At 40.1% G+C, this 20,336-nt stretch overlaps 2 protein-coding genes across 3 annotated transcripts; one reads left to right on the top strand and one right to left on the bottom strand.

Moving 5' to 3' along the window:
* Window positions 1-1,904: 1,904 nt before the first annotated feature.
* fbxw2 (F-box and WD repeat domain containing 2) lies at window positions 1,905-11,165 on the top strand. 2 transcript variants are annotated; one of them, XM_023338212.1, is made up of 9 exons: window positions 1,905-2,189; window positions 2,360-2,411; window positions 4,823-5,109; window positions 7,445-7,667; window positions 7,773-7,967; window positions 8,360-8,493; window positions 8,583-8,669; window positions 8,774-8,943; window positions 9,740-11,165. In XM_023338212.1, the coding sequence occupies exons 2-9, from the start codon at window positions 2,390-2,392 to the stop codon at window positions 10,026-10,028; spliced, it is 1,407 nt and encodes a 468-aa protein (XP_023193980.1). In that variant the 5' UTR covers window positions 1,905-2,189; window positions 2,360-2,389; the 3' UTR covers window positions 10,029-11,165. The 2 variants fall into 2 exon arrangements, with proteins under 2 accessions (XP_023193980.1, XP_005811551.1); XM_005811494.2 differs by lacking the exon at window positions 2,360-2,411.
* A 1,113-nt stretch (window positions 11,166-12,278) lies between these two features.
* wdr45 (WD repeat domain 45) lies at window positions 12,279-19,079 on the bottom strand. The gene is made up of 10 exons (XM_005811493.3): window positions 18,833-19,079; window positions 17,288-17,362; window positions 16,537-16,641; window positions 15,694-15,799; window positions 15,525-15,619; window positions 15,375-15,454; window positions 15,084-15,292; window positions 14,003-14,104; window positions 13,780-13,925; window positions 12,279-12,688 (listed from the first exon to the last, which is right to left on the bottom strand). The coding sequence occupies exons 1-10, from the start codon at window positions 18,879-18,881 to the stop codon at window positions 12,579-12,581; spliced, it is 1,077 nt and encodes a 358-aa protein (XP_005811550.1). The 5' UTR covers window positions 18,882-19,079; the 3' UTR covers window positions 12,279-12,578.
* Window positions 19,080-20,336: the final 1,257 nt, after the last annotated feature.

Below are 20,336 nucleotides of genomic sequence, written 5' to 3'. Positions count from 1 at the left end.
TATTGTATCACACTACAATGTCATTCTTACTGAAATCTTTTATAATAAGACATTAGATAATTTAAGATATAAGATAATTTATTCCTGGTTTGTGACTAGATCATCAAAACATCAAAACAACACCCAGTTCTGTACTTTTTTCATGATAGGTCCACCCACTTCCTAGATATGTAATAACTGCTACCAACAATGTTGTCCTAAAATCTGCCTAGTTTCATAAATCACAATATACATTCTGAGATTTATATATCTAAAAAAATTCTTCAAAAACCCTCTTTTAAGAGAAACAATTAAACAAATCTGCTTAGAAACTTGTTAAGCCCCTTAATGAAATCATGCTAGCTCCTACAGTCCAAAGACAAAACGTCTTCAGGTCAACTGGTTTCTCTACATTGCCCTTAGGAGTGTGTGCGTGTGTGTGTGTGTGAGAGAGACTGTTGTCTTTCTGTGTTGTGAGGGTGTACCTCTTGCCCAATGATTGCTATAAGTTGTAGATTAATGAATGGGTTAATGGATTAGTGAAATAATTTGGAAAGTTGCGTTTTGTATGCGTACAGGTTGTCTTTGTCTGATATTGACATTTTTTGATGATCTGAAACATTTAACTAACATGAAAGCAAAAATAGAAGTCTGAATATGGCACATGGCTAATGACACAAAAACATAAAATAAATGAATTTGTTTTCAGGATATTTAAATTTGATAGTAAAAAAAAGACCAATATCAACTTAGAAAATAATTAGACTGGGAAACAGATTTCTCTTAGTTAAAAAGAAGACTGTCAAGCAGAAATTCAGATCTAAAAAAATATTTAAATATATTATTTAGCTATTTTAAAATATTACAAAAACTATTCTCAACATCTAATTTACCAAATAACTTTTCCTGTCATACTCTAAATTGTTCTTGTTCTTTTATGTTTGGGACAATGGTGGTGACGGTAGAAGTTCATCCCTCGATTGGTGGAATATCGGTTCAATTCCCGCTCTATCCACCTTTGTCAGTGTGTCCTTGGCCAAGACAAGACTGGTGGCGCTGGTTCATTACAGCCTCAACTCTGTCAGGCTGCCCATTGTCTACTCCTTGCTGGTTTTCCAAGGGCAGCTATGGCTACTATCCAGTAGCCTATGGCACCTTTGGCATGTAAACTGCTGAATGACTGACTGTGGTATGAAATGCTTTGGAGTCCTACGGATTTGATAAAGTGTTATACAAGCACAAGCAATTTACTTTTTTGTTGTGTTTATTTATTTTTACAGCAGAATCAAATGAAAAGTGTGTGTGCTTTTTATTCCACATTCATTCAAAACCTCTAGTTGAGACAGAGGACTGGAAAAAACGCACTGACTTAATTGAATTTTGAATAACTTTAAAATAATGCAGGTGTCATTCAACAATTTCTGGACTGGTGTGAGCCCCCACATTTTGAGACATGAAGCTCAAATTGTGCTCGGCCCTGCTGCAATAGTTTTCAGATCAAGATTTTTTTAAACATAGTATCTACGCGGCTGTTGTCAGAAATATCTGTACCCTGTTCCTATACAGGCCTTTTCTAATCAAGCATCGATTGTCTCACAACAGAAAGCAACTTGTGGGAGCCTAACAAAAGGACTTCGGTCATGTTTTTCATCCACATTTCACTCCGTTACACTATTTGTGTAACACCGGAAGTCAGAGACCTGCGAACTATGTTATATTATGTCCGTTGTTTTGTCGTACAGGCAAATAATATACAAGAAAATGAAATGCTACTATTGTTTCTTACTAGACCATGAAAAATAAAATGAAAGTGTACAAAAAAATTAACAAACTACAATCTAATTTCTGTTATTAGAGAGTAGTTTGCTTCAGATACATCCTTTGAGACAATGCGCAGGGCACTATAAATACTTTGGACAGGATGATGCGTTTCTATTATCGGCTGGTTTTCATGCTGTCAAATACTGATATCCTTGTCTACTCCCTGCTGGTTTTCTTGCTTTCAAAATGCGAATAAGACGTTTAGGTCAAAAACGTTGCATTTAAGCATTAAACAATCAAATGCACTGTGTATGGTGGCTAGCTCTCAGAAGAAGGTAGGCTATGTTACGTGGACACTGTAATTAGTTAGGCAGGTTAGCTTATGGAAGCTAACGCTGCTACTGACTAAACAAGGAAAGAGGCGAAGAAAAGCTTCCTGCAACTTACAGGTTGGTGGAAATGTTAAACCTTTGCGTGTTGTAATTAAACTGACTGTAGTGACAATTCGACCCATGATAATTATTTTGCACATAACAGGAGCAAGACGGCAACAGACATTGCTAAGTTGCTATTTGTGTAGTGTTGCTGAGAACGTTTATGGACAATAAAGTTTTTTCAGGTGCAGAATCCGAACAAACTGAGTGTATCGATGCACCTTCATGACAGTCAAGGTGAGTAAATTTGCTCCTCTGACGGTGCCAGGAGCATTTTATTCAGAAATGAAGTTACGTTAAGCTTCCACTGCTACCTGCCAGGAGACCAGCCTGTCAGCTGCAGCAGTCTGTCTCCTGCAAGCTGCTTTAGAACCCAGTTTGTGCGAAATATAATCTAATTTATTGTCTGTGATGACAATAGATGTCGTTGTATGGGCAGGACTTTACGGAACCTTCTTGGCTTTCTTGGCCGTCACTTTACACATTTAAAGCTAAACGCAGATACACCTGTCATTGGAAGATCATGCTATTTTGTAGCCGTCCTTCTTTGATAAAAGTGTTGACCTCACAACTTGTACAGCTTTTGAAAAATCGATGATCTCGTTCGGCTAATCTAGCTCAAACAAGGTCAAATATCATACAGGATAATTCCTCTTATCTAAACTATTACTCCGTGACTTTGTTGTCTGTCTGACTTTCTTTTTGGCAGAGCATTTTAATTTGTTTTGGAGCAACTTTTGAAGCACATTTTTATTTTAATTTTGGATCATTATGTTTCTGGAGAATACAGAAACATAATGATTGGTTCTATTTTGTGGATTTAGAAAAAAGGAGAAAAACATTCCCTTTACCTAAATGTTGCACACATTTGGTCAGAGTGGTTTTCGCAGGTTCTTTTATTCGTTGAACGCTGTTAACAAAGGCTCTTGTTTATTAACAGCGTTCACTGTAGCTCTTGACAGTGAGCGCCTCCGCTAACCAGCCGTTACTGCGCTAAATTGCAGTTGGCTCGCTGAGTCGATAAATATTTACAATATAGGTCAAACAAATACTCATTCAAAACTTACACCCAAATATCTCGTTACTTTACTCTAGCTCACTTCCCCTATAAGAGAATTTATATAAATAGTAGCGCTAATTGATATTTACCTGTTAACATACAAGAGCGACAGTGAGCGCCTCCGCTAACCAGCCGTTACTGCGCTAAATTGCAATTGGCTCGCTGAGTCAGGAGTTCTCACCGTGCTGTATGTGCCAACTGGTGGCGAACTGCTGTAACTGCAGTTTAATGCATCTCAGTTCAAGGGAAAGTGCAGCTTATGAGTATAGTCAACAGTCTTTAAATACAGTAAGAAAAAGGGAGAGGGTGTAATTATTCCTAATGTCCATTCTGTCACATAAAGAAAGAATACATGTTTATGCAAAGTGAAGGAGAAAGATCACATGGTTTGTTGAACTAATGTTAAGAGGTCACAACCTTTTTAACATTTTTTGCACTATTGGTGTAGTTCTGTTGGACACTCCAGGTATCCAGCTGATAAACTGTTGTCTCTGTCAACATTGTCCTTCTTAGCAGGTTTAGTTGAGCCGACTGAAGCCTTTCTCATCCAGACTTTGGTAGAAAGAGAGAAACAGGAGAATAACAATCGTGCAAATGAAAATGATCAAGCTCCTTTTAATTTATTATGCGATGAATTGATTTATTGCTTCTTGTGACAGGCTTTCTCAGAACACAAAACCGCAGAGAAACATTTGAACTTTACCAGCTAACATCTTTTAAAACGGCTTTACTCTCGCCTCGTATCCACGGAGACGCTTAAAGGGGAAGTCCCCGGTTCCTTTAATATTTTCTCTGAAGTTGGTCGTTTTTATTCATGTATTTGGATGCAAACGCTATGATATCCAGCAGTTTAAATGTTCTGCTTGCAAACAAAAACGTAGAGTTGCTGCTGGAATATGAAGTGAATAGAAAATGTCAAATAATCTGGGAGACGGCTGAGAGAAAACGCTGGGGATGTTGGATCAGGACTGGATGTGGCATCCTCCCAGCGCAAAGCTTCACCTCCGAGGCCTTCAGAGAACTGCTGCTCTTCCACTGAAATGTACTCTGTTTACTAATTGGGTGAATTATGAAGGGAATCGACTGCATTAAAATGCCTTATTTAGTGTTATTGGAGTAAACACGACTGAATAAAAGTGCACACCACACTATTCAGATTTCTTATTTGTCATTTGGAAAGCCAAGTACTACTTTCCTCCCAGTTCATAGTTGTTGTTTTTGTGTGTGTTGGTTGATAACCTGAAATCTGAATGTTGTGGTGGTTGTATTTTGACAATATTAGAGTAAGTTGAAAGGATAAGGATATTTTTTCATAATCATACTGAGCCTGCATGTAGCAACAGTGGAAAGAAAAAGCTGTCCTTTAACAGGAAGAAACCTCCAGCAGAACCTGGCTCAGTGAACTGAGGGTTTGAGAACTCGGCTCCAACACTGAACATTTACATTTCAGATTCTGTCCTCTTGTTGGTTTCAGTTTAATTACTAAAGAAAGTCATACGTATCTGCTTTTTCCACATGAGCCAAATTAAGTCCTTAATTCACTAAACGCATAACTGAAAGCCATGCTTTGGACTCCTTGCTCTTGCAGGTGTTGCTGGTCATGTGCCCATGGACAAAACGGCCTTTGAGGGGTGGCTGGAGTCGGTCTCTGCCACCTTCCTTTCTCTTAGTGACCAGCAGCGTAACCAGTGTCTGGATCAGCTCATTTCTCTGAGCGGCGCCGCCCAGCTCCGTCACCTGTCCAATGGCCTGGAGACGCTGCTGAAACGAGATTTCCTGCGCCTCCTTCCCCTCGAGCTGGCCTTCTACCTGCTGCAGTGGCTGGATCCTCAGACCCTGCTCACCTGCTGCTTGGTCTGCAAACAGTGGAATAAGGTAAAGGTCCTGAGCTCATTTAGTGTAACATAATACAACAGGCAGGCTGCAATCCAACACAGTAAATGGAGCAATAACAGCCATCCATTTTCTGTATACCCTTGTCCCTAGTGGGGTCAGGAGGGTTGCTGGTGCCTATGTCCAGCTAACGTTCTGGGCGAGAGGCGGGGTACACCCTGGACAGGTCTCCAGTCTGTCGCAGGGCAACACAGAGACATACAGGACAAAAACCATGCACACACACACTCACACCTAGGGAGAATTTAGAGAGACCTAATGTTTTTTGACTGTGGGAGGAAGCCGGAGTACCCGGAGAAAACCCACACATGCACAGGGAGAACATGCAAACTTCATGCAGAAAGACCCCAGGCCGGGAATCGAACCCAGGACCTTCTTGCCACAGTGGTACCAGCTGCGCCACTGCGCAGCCCGCAATAACATTGAGTTGTAATATACATTGAATAATCATATGTCATAAATACACTTAGCAAGCTACAGGTAAATGTTATCATTTAGTTTGGTTAAGAATAATTATTGCACTGTCAATAAATGACTTCTAATAGAGTTGCCACAGTAACGCCTTCATGAGCTCAGAGGTTCAAACTGACAAAAACGAGGATGGATGTTATCTGCTAAAATATGTCTTTCCGTCTTTCATGTTCTTTCAGCAAACAGTTGAGACAGAGTTGTTTTTGGTTTCACCACTATTTACCTGCTGTTATTACCCACCATTGAAAGTATTCTTAAAAGATTGTCTGTTAGTCTGCAGCTCATGTGACCAAACCAGCTGAAGAGATGACAAGTTAAAACTTGAGTTAAAATGTTGTTTTAACTTGAGTTGAGTTAAAACTAGTTAGAATGTTAAGTTTTAACATTTTAACTTGACAATCTCTACCTAACTAGAGGTTGTCAAGTAGAGGGTTACACAACCTCAGGTTGGGTACCTCAAGATCACTAGATCGAGTTTACAGTTCTTAAAGATACAGTGTTTTCAGCAAAGTTGAGCTGACTGTCCAGGAATGACCCAAGGAATTTAAAATTTGCCACAGTTTCAACAGGTTGGCCATCAAGTGAAACTGGAATCACTTTCAGGTCTTGTTTGTCTCATTTAATTAGCTCTACTTCCTTAAGAAAATGAAAAGGTATGTTCTTATGTGAGGGAATGTATATTTTACGGTTCCAGTAATGCCAGAATTAATAATAAATAATAAAGACTTTCCACAAGATGGAAGATTTCTTCTTCACCAACACACTGCACGCCTGTTTGTGCGCTGCTGCCACTCACTGGTGGAGATGGTGTATTGCACTACTTAAAACAGCCTTAAATAATGTTTCAAATGCAAAGTTCATAAGTGCTTTGTAGACATCTTGCTGTAAAACTGTAGGATCAATTAAATTAAGAAATTTAAGACTAAACAAAATGGCAGAGCAATAACATATTACTACATAAAGCTACATAATTTTTAAAGTTTAATCAGTAATATTTTTATAACAAATCTATGTCAGATCAGGATTCTTGGTAAATGTCAAGTTGTCATAACAAAGACATTTTGAATAATGTCGACTTTGTATTAAAAGTGTCATGATTTACCGAATGACACTTTATGACAACAATCATAAATATTCATGAAGACATACTCATGTTCATGGCAGGTGTTATGACAGTCTTATTCACAACCCGTCAAATAAAGTGTTAACAACATTTCTTTGCCTATAAATCTGTCCTACCCAAAGCTCCTCAAGTGGCAGTTTTAGCTTTATTGGTTTCAAATTCTGTAAAAAATAAAAATTAGAAAGTCAATAATTGTCGTCTACTAACCAGCTTTTGCTCTCTAATTATTATTAATTTAGTCCTAAAAATAACCTACACATCACCTCTACACCATACTGATGTTCAGTCCAGCAGAAAGGGCTCAGCTTTTCACAAGTTGATGTTAGGATTGTTTTTAGCTGCAGTAAAGCTGATTCGGCAATAAAATGTTTTCTTATTTAAAGGAATCGAATTATTTGCATCCTTTCTAATATTGTACAAAAAGGGTTTAATGAAAAATCTACAGAATATGCCATTTTTCTTCCTGGACTATTCGTCAATATAAATTGATTAATAGAAAAATAAAAATTAATCAATTCCAAAATCGGTAATTGGCCAGATCAGAAACTTGCATTACTTTGTGCTGGGTCACTCAACATCAGGTGATAACAATACAAAGTTAATATTTACATAGAACTGTAATGAAATCTGTCATGAATCTTACTAGCTGAATTCTCTGTGAAGCAAGTTAACTCCCAGTAGCAAATATTAAAGCTATTTAGGTGTGTGTGTGTGTGTGTGTAGGTGATCAGCTCGTGCACAGAGGTATGGCAGAGTGCGTGTCGGGAGCTAGGCTGGCGAATCGATGAATCCATTCAGGATGCAGCCCACTGGAAGGGTGTCTACCTAAAAGCTAAACTGCGTATGATGCAGCTGAAGGACCAGGAGGCCTTTGAGACGTCGTCCCTGATTGGCCACAGTGCCCGAGTCTATGCCCTGTACTACAAGGACGGCCTGCTCTGCACAGGTACTTTTCATTGGCTCTGACTCTGACTGTGTTAGTTCCTCTGTGACTCTGTGGAGAACGTGACTCTTGCCTGCTGTCGTCATGTTTGTCTCCTTCTGTTTGCAGGCTCTGATGACCTCTCTGCCAAATTATGGGATGTGCGAACTGGACAGTGTATTTATGGAATTCAGACACACACATGTGCCACAGTGAAATTCGATGAACAGAAGCTAGTGACTGGGTCCTTTGATAACACTATTGCATGCTGGGAATGGAGCACCGGAGCTAAAATCCAGCAGTTCCGGGGCCACACTGGAGCAGGTCAGTATGAAGGCTGACCAAATGTCCATCTGGAGTTTGCAACGCCTTAGACATTAGTTTAGTTTTATACTTTTGAGGTGATTGAGGGGGAAAATAACTACTTCAAAAAATGCAATAGAAACTTGAGAATTTGCACAATCGCACTTCTGCAAATGAACTGAACTTTCTAGGCAAACTGACTGGAGTTGGATTAAAGTGGACTAAACATGGCTGATGTGAACAAATGCTGAAACTACAAAATGTTTGAGTGATTTGGAAACCTCTCCTGCCCTGACATTGACGTAGATCAATTATGTTCCACGTTTTTTTACTACATTGACGTATAAGAGACTCAGGGTGATGCACAACCATGGTTACTGTCTCTGTATGTGTGTGTGTGTGTGTGTGTACAGTCTTTAGTGTGGACTACAATGATGAACTGGATGTGCTGGTCAGCGGTTCTGCAGACTTCACGGTAAAGGTCTGGTCTCTGTCTGCCGGTGCCTGCCTCAACACTCTCACTGGACACACCGAGTGGGTCACTAAGGTGAGATCAGCATGCTGACAGATGGTGTTTTTTGGTTGGTAACGCCGACTCTCACTGTTTGCTCTCTCCCTGGTGTGGTCTCCCATCAGGTGATATTGCAGAGGAGTGAAGTAGAATCCATGGTACACAGTCCTGGAGATTATATCCTGCTAAGTGCTGATAAGTATGAAATCAAGGTAAAGTTCTCACCCTACTAGAAATCATTTTTTCATTGGAGGTTTTCTCATCCTCGTGAGAAGTGCTCCACAGGATGAAACTGAATGTTTTGCTCGCTCTGCAGGTTTGGCCTTTAGGAAGAGAAATCAACTGCATGTGTTTGAAGACGCTGTCGGTGTCGGAGGACCGCAGCATCAGCCTGCAGCCTCGCCTGCAGTTTGATGGACGTTACATCGTCTGCAGCTCTGACCTCGGGGTCTATCAGTGGGATTTTGCCAGTTTTGAAATTCTGAGGTAAAATGTTCAGACCATCACGTTAGTTCAAGACTACCTTTACTCATCCAGCTAAATTGATTGAGAACAAATTCTCATTTTCAACAGAGACCTGTTTAGAAAACATTAAAACATTTTACAACAGAATATCATACAGCAAAAAACAGAAGAATATCATAAAACAGAAAAATATGTATAACAGTAGTCACACTGATTAAATATACTGCAATACTCATGCCTAGTCAGTAGTGTTTAAAAGCAGGTACATCAGTCATGTACTATGGTTATTACTAAGTTTATAATGGTTGATATTAAAGTTAGCGTACTGAGTGTTAGTGGGGTTTTTTTTGCAAGTTGTTCCAATCCTTGGTGTTGGAGTGTCAAGCCTGTACATGCTATGTATCCACACTTTTGGGGAAATTGTGGACTGCGATTTTCCAGAAAAGTTTTGGACTCAAGATGTTGGAATGACGCACAACTTTTTATGAACTGTGATGCTGTGAGAGCTCTGGTGGAGCACATTGACCCATGTTGTCTTCTTCGTTTTTGCTGGTAGTAACATCTGGCTGTTGATGATGTAGCTCGTGTGACACGGAAAAAAAAAGTGCTTTCATTGCAGTTTTGCTGAATATTTGTATTTCGATTCGGCTGGAAAACCACCTCAATCTAACGCAAAAACTTAATTGAAAACTGTGAGTTTTTTTCCAAATTAGTGTATTTTCTTTAAGCAAATTTATTTTCAACTTGTTCAGCTCTGTGGTTAATGGACACTCAGCCGATGTCACTAATCCTTACAACTGTGTTCTCCTTTTCTCAGAGTAATAAAGATGGAGGACCCAGCCAACCTGTCCCTGCTAAGCTTCGGTGAGGTGTTCGCTCTCCTTTTTGACAACCACTTCCTGTATGTCATGGACCTGAGGACAGAGTCTATCTCAGGCCACTGGCCTCTTCCAGCCTACAGGAAATCCAAACGAGGATCCAGCTTCCTGGCAGGCGTCACCTCCTGGCTGAACGGCCTGGATGGGGGCAATGACTCTGGACTGGTATTTGCCACCAGCATGCCCGACCATAGCATTCACTTAGTTCTATGGAAGGAGAATGGTTAGTAAAACGGAGAGGTCACACTGTGGACGTTTGGTCTGTGAGCTACCGCCACGTTCTCTAAAATATATAACTGCCAAGAAAGATCGTTTACGGACCAAAGCATGTTGTCTTCACCCGTTTCTTCCTCATCATTCAAGTCCTCCTCTAGAACTTCACACACACACACACACACAAACTAATGGAGCCGGAGGTCGGCTAAGAACTGAAGTGAAGTTACTAATGGCTAAAAATGGATCAGCGCCTCTTTCAAAAAAAAAAAAAAAAAAACTTCGATGAAGCCAAAATGACGATGACTAAGAAAGCAGAGAAACAAACATTTTAGTAACCAAAATAACATCGATATCTTTTGTAATGTATGTAAATGTGTAAAAGTGCAGGATTATTGCAGTTTTGCTTTTGCTGGCATCGTGCCAGTGAGAACGTCTGTAGCTGACTGGAGTTGCCATGTCAGTCACTGAGCTGACATCTTGGAACAGGAGCAGTGTGGCCTTAAGCTGACCACGTTTCCAACGGCGACGCATGAAGACATGAAGGGTTCTGAAGCTGATGCGGTGTACCATGTCAAACACTCTGTTCGTTTTAAGGACATCTGGTTTAAATATCAGCTTTGATAAATGTGACGTGCCTTTCAGTTCTTTACAACAGCTCCAGCAGACTGCAGTTAAGAAACCACTTTAGGATCTTTTCATATTCAGACGCCTGTACATTAATCGCTATATTCTGGATATTTCTTGCTCATTGTAGTGCTCTTCTGAACTGATTGTGTTCAGCATATTTTTGTGAAATTCCGCAGGAAGTTACACAGTAAAGAAAGTAAGTTTGAATGAATTTGGTTGGGTCAAATATTTTTTTGAGTTGCTTGTTATTTATATCTAAAACACCACATTTATCATTTACAGTAATCAGACTAAGTCGATTTTATGTTGTCTCCTTGTCCCTGCAGCACTAATTCAGGTAATCAAAACAACAATGTGAGTTGTATGTATAATGATAAGACTTAAGCGAGGCGATGTGTTTGAAATCTTTCTTGGTTTAATATATTTACATGGACTTGCATAGTGTTTGTCACGTTTTCTGCCACACAATGAGTCACCTTAATCTATCTGCTTCATTCTTTCTAATAAAACGTCGTAGTAAAAGTCCTCTCTGTATGTTGTTTTGCTATTACTTTGTACATAAAAATCTTCATTAAAGAGAAGATTTCAAGGTGTCAAATTGCGCAGGCAGCTTTTATTTTTTCATGTTTAATATATACGTATGTAGCATTTTTATACCAACTGAAGTTAACTATATACCTGGAAAAAACATAACACTGCCCCTTTAAAGATGTTTTATCTGAAGACTTTATATCGTTTTCCAGTTCTTTGGGGCTCTAAACCATTTGACTCATTAACTCTTGAAAATATAACAGATTAATGAATACAACTGAACAAGCTATAACTAAGTAACCTACTGCACTGCTAGATATAGATTCTGACCAGTAGTTATTCTTACATTCATGTTTTACTGATTGTTGCATTATTGATGTCAAAGTTTTGAGCTGTAAACCTGTTTGTGTAAATGTAGGTATTTGCTAATTGCTGCTGGCTAGTCTGAAGGAGCTGAGTGGGGCCGGGCTGCTCTGTGACGCTGAGGCGCGGCTGGAGGAGGATCTTTGTAGAAAAGGAGAAACTCAGTAAGACCGAATGGTTGCCATGGGAGATTTTAGGATTTCTCAAACATGCAAGAAATAATCAAGGCAACACTTCAGGTATGTTTTTGCTGAGGGAATAACATTGTAGCATGAGGTAAAGCTCAAAGTCATTTTATGCCCTTTTACTTAAACTACAGGTGAGATTGTGACTCTGGAGGGTCATTTCCTGCACAGGAACATGCTAGCTACTACAAGGTCTCTATGGTACGGAAGCCCATTTCTGCCATGAAAGAAAAAAAAAGCCCAAAAGGAAGTCATAATTACAAGTTATTATAATAACAAGAGTTATAATTGTGAATTTCAAGGTCACACTTTTCTCATAAGTAGGACTCAGAAAGTCAAAGTTATGGCTTTCATTCTCATAATTATGACTTTCTGGGTTTTAGTTTTTCTTTTCTGGTGGAAATATAGTATGGAAATACTACAGAACCTTACTTTGACAAATCCAAAAATATTCCTCTGATACACCGCAACTAAGGGATGCATTAAAGATGCAAAATATACCCCGAAATCTTAACATAAATGCCAAATGATAAACAGCAACTTATGCAGCAACATATAAAGAAAAGGTCTATTTATTACTTACAATAAAAGAAACAGAGTTTTTATAAAACATTTCTAATTTTAGACAGACTCCACTGTCGGCTTCCATAAATCCTGTACATTAGTTATGTGTTACTCATCATCCAGGTAAGTTGGGCTGCATTTGACCGACTGGGCTGCACACTGTAAATACAACTGATTAAAACGCGGCTCTTGATAAAACAGGCTGCAGCTGAGTTGGTTGGTGTGCGGTGATCTTTTCCATCTCCAGACCACAGCGGTCTCTACAGGTCAGCCTCGTCCCTCTGCCTTCCTCTCAGAAGTCATCGTCATCACAGATGTCCAGGTACACGTCGAAGGCTTCTCGATTGCAGTTTCCATCCGGTGTGAAGACGTACTTGTGGAAGGTCCCATCTACACAGATGGCTGTAGAACAGAGAGGTGGCTTTACAGACGGCACGAGAAGGCAAGGATAGAAAACTATAGTGACGCTCAAAATTATTGGAGAAATATAACCTTAGAGAAGGAAGTAAACGGACTTGTAATACATGTTTTTTCTGTCAGGATGTAGAAGTGAAGCTGAAGTACAGGATGATGACGCTAAAGCTAAGATGACTGGCTTTTGCTAGAAGTGTTTAAAGATGGCGACCGCATTAGGTTACAGCGCCTCCTCCCTGTCAGGCTCACTAATGCCAAGCGTAAAAAGCTCCAGGTTACTGGATAGGAGTATTTGTATTAGGGCTGAAATGGTTAATTGTGATTAATCGATTATTGAAATAATCTTCTACTCATTTAGTAATTGATAAATCTTTCACTGGATTATACAGACTCAAAAAAAGAACATTTGCTGAAAGAACAACACACTCAGAGTGGTAATAAGGCCAAAACTGTACAAAAATATGTAAAATTTGCATTCAAGATAATAAAAAAAAAAATCCTTCGTCTGCAAATATGTTCTTCCCAGAACTCATGAAGTCATAGTTTTAGCTTCACCGGATTCAAATTGTGTAAAACAAAATCTATTAGCCTCCTCTTGCCATCTAATTATTAGTTGTTAATACAAAAATTAATCGCGATTTTTGTAAGTGATCAAGTGTCCACTAAGGGAATGCTATGTTATTGCACTTTAGACAATAAAATCTTTAATTTTCTTAAAATTCTATTATTTTTATATGTACATATTTTAACGCATTTTTAATATTGTATAAAAAAGGCTGAAATGGTCAAATAAAAAAATCTACAGAACGTGGCTAATTTTTTAACCAATTAATCATCTGAATAATCAATAGAATAATTCCATTACTAATATAATCGTTAGCTGCAGCCCTGATTGATATAAATAAGATCCTACCGACAAAGATTTTATTGTATATCTTCTTATTACAACACTGCTCCATTTTTGTCAATAACATTTACTGAGCTTCATTCCAGCTTCTCTGCATCATGTAACATGCAGGAAACGCCGCGTCTACGAACGTCCTGACATGCAGCCAAAGCACAACAGCAGGTTTCCTCACCGATGACCGAGTTCACGTTCTTGGACGTGTTTTTTCCAAAAGCGCATATGCAGGCGCACTCAGCAGGCACGGTGAAGCTGGCCAGCGACCACTGGCTGTCCACGTACTGACCAATCACAGGGCCCACCTTCCCGACACGGGCCAGGCTGCAGGGGAGAGAGAGACGCGTTCAAGCTCGCAGCAGCAGCAGCAGTGAGAGGACGTGAGCAGGCGGAGGTCTTACGCCGAGCGTCGGTTGAGTTTGGTGTCCTTCAGAGCAAAGATGTGGACGGTGCCTTTGTCGCTGGAGGCACACAGGAAGGACGAGTCGTGGCTGAAGTTGATGCTGAAAGAGGGAAAACGCTTCAATGGCTAATACGTCTTAACTTTACGTTGAACGCAGAGTTGTTTACTTTTGCAAAAATTGCCTAACAATCTAAAAAAAATCCTACTTTGTACGATGGTGCATTTTAGAGACTAATATGATTATCTCTAAAAAAAAAAGAGCAAATTTCCACCAAAAAACTTTCATTTTGTCTTATAAATTTTCTAGAGGAAAAAAAGCAAGGACATTTCTGAGCTTAGAAGGTGGACAAATTGCTAGAAATAACTTAGAAATTTTGAGATTAATCTCATACTTTTTCCAGGAAAAAACTTTTCAAACTCAGTCATCTCCGTGTTTTTTCTAGAAAATGTGTGAAATTCTCAACATTTCAGAATTTTTTGGCAGAAATTTACTTTATTTTTTCTGTCTGCAATGGCCCTAATATAAGTTGACAAACTGTCAATCAGAAACTTCTCCAGATTCATTGCAAAACTAACAATAACTCTTAAGGTATTTAAATGATAAGAGTTATACCACTTTGTTTCCCTTTTGGACAAATCCAGCAGTTTAGAATTGAATAAGACCTTGTAACGAATTAGATTTTTGTGTTCTTAATGTCCTGGCAGAAATGACCCTGAACACACCATCTCCCCTGTGAAATATGGTGGAAGCATCATGCATCATACTTTTCTTCAACAGGGACAGGAAAATGGTTGATACAGTTGAAACCAGATATTTACATACATCCAATAAATACACACACATTTTCTTTATCTCACTGTCTGAAGATAAATCAAACCAAGCATTTCTTGTTTCTTTCTTTAACCAGAATTATTTTTGGTTCAAACGTTTTGACCCAAGTTTTGGGTTTCCTTCCAGAAGGACACTGACTGTAAAAATACTAAATGAAGATCTGGACCAAAGACCCAAACTTTGGGTCTTTGGTCCAGATCCACTCTGATCTGTTGTGATGTGATCTGATGTGTGCTGCAGTAAGCACCAGTAGAGCGTGGCCGGGTCGGTGCCTCTACGCAGCTCCACCAGCTTGTCTCTGGTTGTGGTGTCGAACAGTCGGATCAGGGTTCCTTTGCGGGACGCCGACGCCGCAACGCTGCCTGGCTGGTTCAGCGCCACGCAGGCGATCTCGCTCTGGTGGGCGTTGATGGTAAACGGCGCCGACGACGTGCCGGGCTTGGTGTTGGACAAGTCCTGAAAGAGATAAGACGTGCCAGCTTGTTGGCCAAAACAACAGAGCCAGACGCACTCGTCCTCCCACGAGTTTGGAACTTACAACCAGCTGCAAGCTGCCGCATTTGTGACCTGGGAATACCAACAGCTGTTTCTCCAGACTGGGACACAGATCACAGATACCTGCAGGACAGAGAGAAGTAAGACAATAAGAGGAGAGACAAAGAAGCTACAGAATAAGAAAGAGTTTCACCTTTAGGGTTGTCTCTGGTGTCGAATTCAAAAAGCTTGACGGGATTGTCTGGGAAACTGTAAACGAAGATCTTGTTCTTCAACACGATGATGATCCTATGACAACAGGCGATCTCGTGATCAGTGGATCTGTGCGGCTGGACGGGTAACAGTGGTCAGAGGAAACTCACTTGTCGTGCCTCATGCGAACGGCCAGAACCGGTTTGGTGAAGGTGAACTCCAGCACCAGCTTATCCTTGGGGTCTCTGGACTCTCGAGCATCGTCCCAGATCAGAACTTAAACCAGAGGAGAGCAAATCCAGGTGATGCTCAAGAATTTAATGAATGAGAAACACATGTTCTATACTCACTGTAGGTGTGACCCACCTACAACAGACATGCTTTTAATACCAGACACAACTCTGTCAGTACTCTTACAGTGCCTCTGCCTCGAACCAACACTGAAAGAATATCTTGCCTTCTGAAAATACACTGATGGCTGATTATGTAAATTTTAATAGAGAATAAATTAACATGAAATTGATGGAATGCCTCAATCTGTTTTCAGTCTGCTATATTTTTATTTTTATCTTTGTTTTTTTATTTAGTTTTGATATGACTGATGTAGCCATATCAAAATGCACAGTGGCAGAGTTGGTAGCACTGCTGCCTTGGAGCAAGAAGGCCGTGGGTTCGATTCCTAGCCCTGGTCTTCCTGCATGGAGTTTGCATGTTCTCCCTGTGCGGGTACTCCCACAGTCCAAAAACATGACCGTCATCCATTGACCGATAGGCTTCAGGTGATCCCACAAGGGTGTCTGATAATGGGTGGACGGCTGAAATAGTTTGTGCAGTAATTATTGTAATGTTTGGTGTGGAAACCAAGAAGAATAATCTCTGCTACAGCAGGGACTAGTGCGGATCCTTTACAAACAAATAAATATTCTAAATATCTACAGCAGGTACAATATAAACAAAGACAGGTCAGGCTGATTATAAAAAAATAAAAGAACATTCTGGAGAAGCCGACGCACCGGAGATTTCAGAGAATCTGGGATTGACTCCTCCTCCAACCAAGGCCAGCAGGTTGGAGCGATGCAGCATGGAGCACAGCGCCACGCTGCCCACCTGCTCATGGTCTGCAACAACACAAACACTCAAACAGGACAAACCAATGTGCGCCGATACACTGATTTGCAACAGTGTTGGGACAGTTGTCATGACGACAGAGGTCTTCATCTCACGGGCATGCGTTCAGCATCACATTTTCATTGAGCTGGAAGCCAGAGGTGGGCGGAGCCATCCAAAACATTGATACAGTATGTTGTGGAAAAAAATGTTTACTTTAGTTACAGATTCACTTACAAACTTTCATCTTTCTATGTTGTAGTTCCTCAACTCTAACGCAGAAAAAAAAGTGTTTGTCTCTCAAATTCTATATTTTTGTACTTTATTTAGGAAACAATGTAGACAAATTTGTTTTGGTTTTCTATTGTTTTTGTTTATGTTGTTAATATGTAGGCCTGTCATAAATTTTGCTGGAAAATAAATTGATAAACCATAAAAATGGCTAAATGTCAGAACTCTGATATATCAAACTTAAGTAATAAAAAGTATCAGTATCAGCATCAGTGATACAGACCAGGCCGTGTCGCCCACATCTACTGCAAAGCATTTATGTCCAGTCACTAACATTCCAGAGGTTTGTTGATTTGATGATTAAAAACTCATTAAAGCGGCGCAGTGACGGCAGGCGGCTCATCGGCCGCCTCCACCAGGACTCACCCAGGTGGCCCTTCTCCATCAGTGGCTCCACGTTGTAGATTTTCACCCCCGTCTCCATCGCACAGCAGAAACAGCCTGCAGGCGACAAACAGCTCAAACTTCATCTGTTTGTGAGTGCTGCATGTTTTCTGTCGGGAGCGCCTTCAGCTGTCCACACAATGGATCCATTAAATGTTGAAGCTGATACTGTTTCTAAACACTCAACATCATTCAAAAGCAAACTGAGTTGACCTCTACGGAAGGTAAAGAGAGTCAAAAATAGGCAACTTATCACATAACATTGGCACTGGCTTGATGTGAAGTGGTTTGACGTAAACATGGACATTTGTGTGAATTGTCCATTAATGTTGCATATAACAGTTTTAATTTAGATCAGAAGAATGTAACATATAATCTTCAAAAAATATATACATATATACAGCTAAGTTAAATTACACCTTAGGTTTGAGAATATTTGTGATTATATCCACAATACATCAAAAAAACTTAACAAAAAAACAGAAATTCATTGTTTAGGTATATGAATTAGTAGATCTGTCACAATAAGAAATTTTGCTGAACGATAAATTATGTTTAGGAAGACAGATTGTTTTGTTCAGCAAAAATATTTTATTTACCTGAGAGCACTACCCAAAGACTTGGCTGTTATTATTGCAAACACTTTTCATCTTTGTGATTAAAAAGGAAAACTACGGTAAGCTGGGTAGATCCAGTAAAAAATAATGTGGTTTTTAACATTTTCACATAAATCTCATTAAGCCCTAAAAGTCAGATTTCAGTCCAGAAAATACAAACATATTTAAATAAAGTTTAATTATACCAACTTGATTGGACATTTCCTTCTGTTATGGATTACAGTTTAAATATTTATTTTCCTCTCAATAGAATACGCACGTGGCTCAGTGATCCTTTATTCATCAGTGTCTGTTTTTGTCTGATTTCCAGATAAACCAGTGGCTCAGAGATTTGATGTTTTACTGCATTTCCCCTCTTATAGAAACTACTTTAACTATTGCTCTCTTTAGCTTTGTGAACTTTTTCCTTATCCACAGAAAGTTCTCATGGCTCAAAGTGTCAAGTATGTCATTTATATCAAACCTGTCTGTCTTATAAAGCACCTGAGACATTTATAAGTTGGTGCTATATAAATAAAAATGAACAGAAAGGAATACTACCTTACGATCTATCATGGGAGAACAAATATCAGAAGGAATATAGAAGGTGGACATTAGTGCTTGCTCTCGTTTGCTGGACCAACAAATAAAATCAGGAAGGACATTGCATATTTTCATTTTCAGAATCAAAATGTGTCAATTCGATGAATAACCTCCAAACACCGACAGCTCCAATGTAACCAAAACTGCTAAAGTAGAGAGTAAAACAGCAGCAGCCTCGTCTGCGGTGGTTTCTCTTATTCTGCTCTCCTACTGGAAAACGTCCAGAAGTTGCGGCAGTCGGGATATTTTTGTGTGATTGTAAAATTTCGCTTTACTGACGAAGTTTTTTTTTTTTTTTTTACTAAAGTGGCACCAGGGTGAAGCTTACTTTGGTCCTGGTTGAACTGGAGGCTGTTGACTCCTCTCTGCTGAGCCATGGCTGCTGTAATCCTCCGCACTTTATTCACAACCGCTGGACAAACCGGAACAGGAGACACAGACCGCTACAGTGTCCAGCTTTCAGGCGACAGGTAGAGCGAGGCAGCCGCTGTAGCTGGAACTATAGCTGCGTCATTAGCATTAGCTTCACCGATGTAAACAAACAAACCGCTGCTCTTCCTCTGCTTTGTTCTGTTGCTGCCGGTTTCTTGGAGCATCGCTGCCACCGTGTGGTCGGGAGGACAAATCTGCATTCTAGAAATCTAACTTGCTAAAGACATTTTTAATGACACTGAAGCAAAAATCGTCCCAACTTAATAACTTAATAATAGCCCAACTTAATTGTCATTTAAAATGTATTAAATCAGTGACAGGACATGATCACTCATGGGCAGCGATCACTTAAGGTTCCATCCATCCATCCATCTTCTGTACACCCTTGTCCCTAGTGGGGTCAGGAGGTGCTGGTGTCTATCTCCAGCTAATTTTCCGGGCGAGAGGTGGGGTCACCCAGTCTGTCACAGGGCAACACAGAGAGACCACACACACACACACACACAGAGGGAGAATTTAGAGAGACCAATTTACCCAACAGTCATGCTTTTGGACTGTGGGAGGAAGCTGGAGTACCCTGAGAGAACCCACACATGCACAGGGAGACCCCAGGCTGGGAATCGAACCTTCTTGCTGCAAGGCAACAGCTCTACCAACTGTGCAGCCCCATATCCAGGTTGCAATCCTTTATTTTTTTAAAAAGGAAAAATGCTGATCAGTGAAGGTTGTGTGTTCCCTGCTGCTGCCACCGCCCCTGTTGAGAAAGCGAGATAATTGCTACCTGTTGCTCGTTTTCTCGTCTCATCAGGTCCATTAATGTCGTGTGTAAAAGTGAAACCACAAGGACAACAATGTTCAACTTCACAATCAACCAGAATTTATTCAAACAATCAAATGCATAAAATCACATCAACATCTCAACATAATCAGCAGAAACTAAAGCCACAAAGAAGAAATTACCTTAGAAAAATAAAAAAATACAAAGAAGCGCCTTCGGAGACCAGTGTGGCAGTGAAGACAGTTCCACCCCACTGATCTGACCAGCTGTTATAGCTCAATTACTTTTATATCAATGTGTGTTTCTCCTGTCTGATGCGTTCTAACATACAGTTTAGAGGTGGACTCAAACAGCCCATAATGACGTGTTGCTGTTTGCACGCCATGCAGGCGTTACCAAGACCAAGGGATGAATCTATCCACTGTCCAAGCTGTCCTCCCTGCTTACTTTCCCAGGGCACCAACAGTAGATGTGTTCATTTCATACAGAAACATTTTACTCAAGGAAGCGAGACCAAAGTTTATCGGCCATCTGTGTTTTTCATCCCTTCAAACTGGTTCCTGAACCACACAGAGATCTCCTGACCTCTGACCCAGCACATCAAACAGCAGATTTTGATTAT

The sequence above is a fragment of the Xiphophorus maculatus genome, chromosome 8, assembly GCF_002775205.1.
Source record: "Xiphophorus maculatus strain JP 163 A chromosome 8, X_maculatus-5.0-male, whole genome shotgun sequence".
Lineage (NCBI taxonomy): Eukaryota > Metazoa > Chordata > Actinopteri > Cyprinodontiformes > Poeciliidae > Xiphophorus > Xiphophorus maculatus.
Note: the sequence above shows the minus strand (reverse complement) of the source record. Positions and strands in the feature narration are given on the sequence as shown.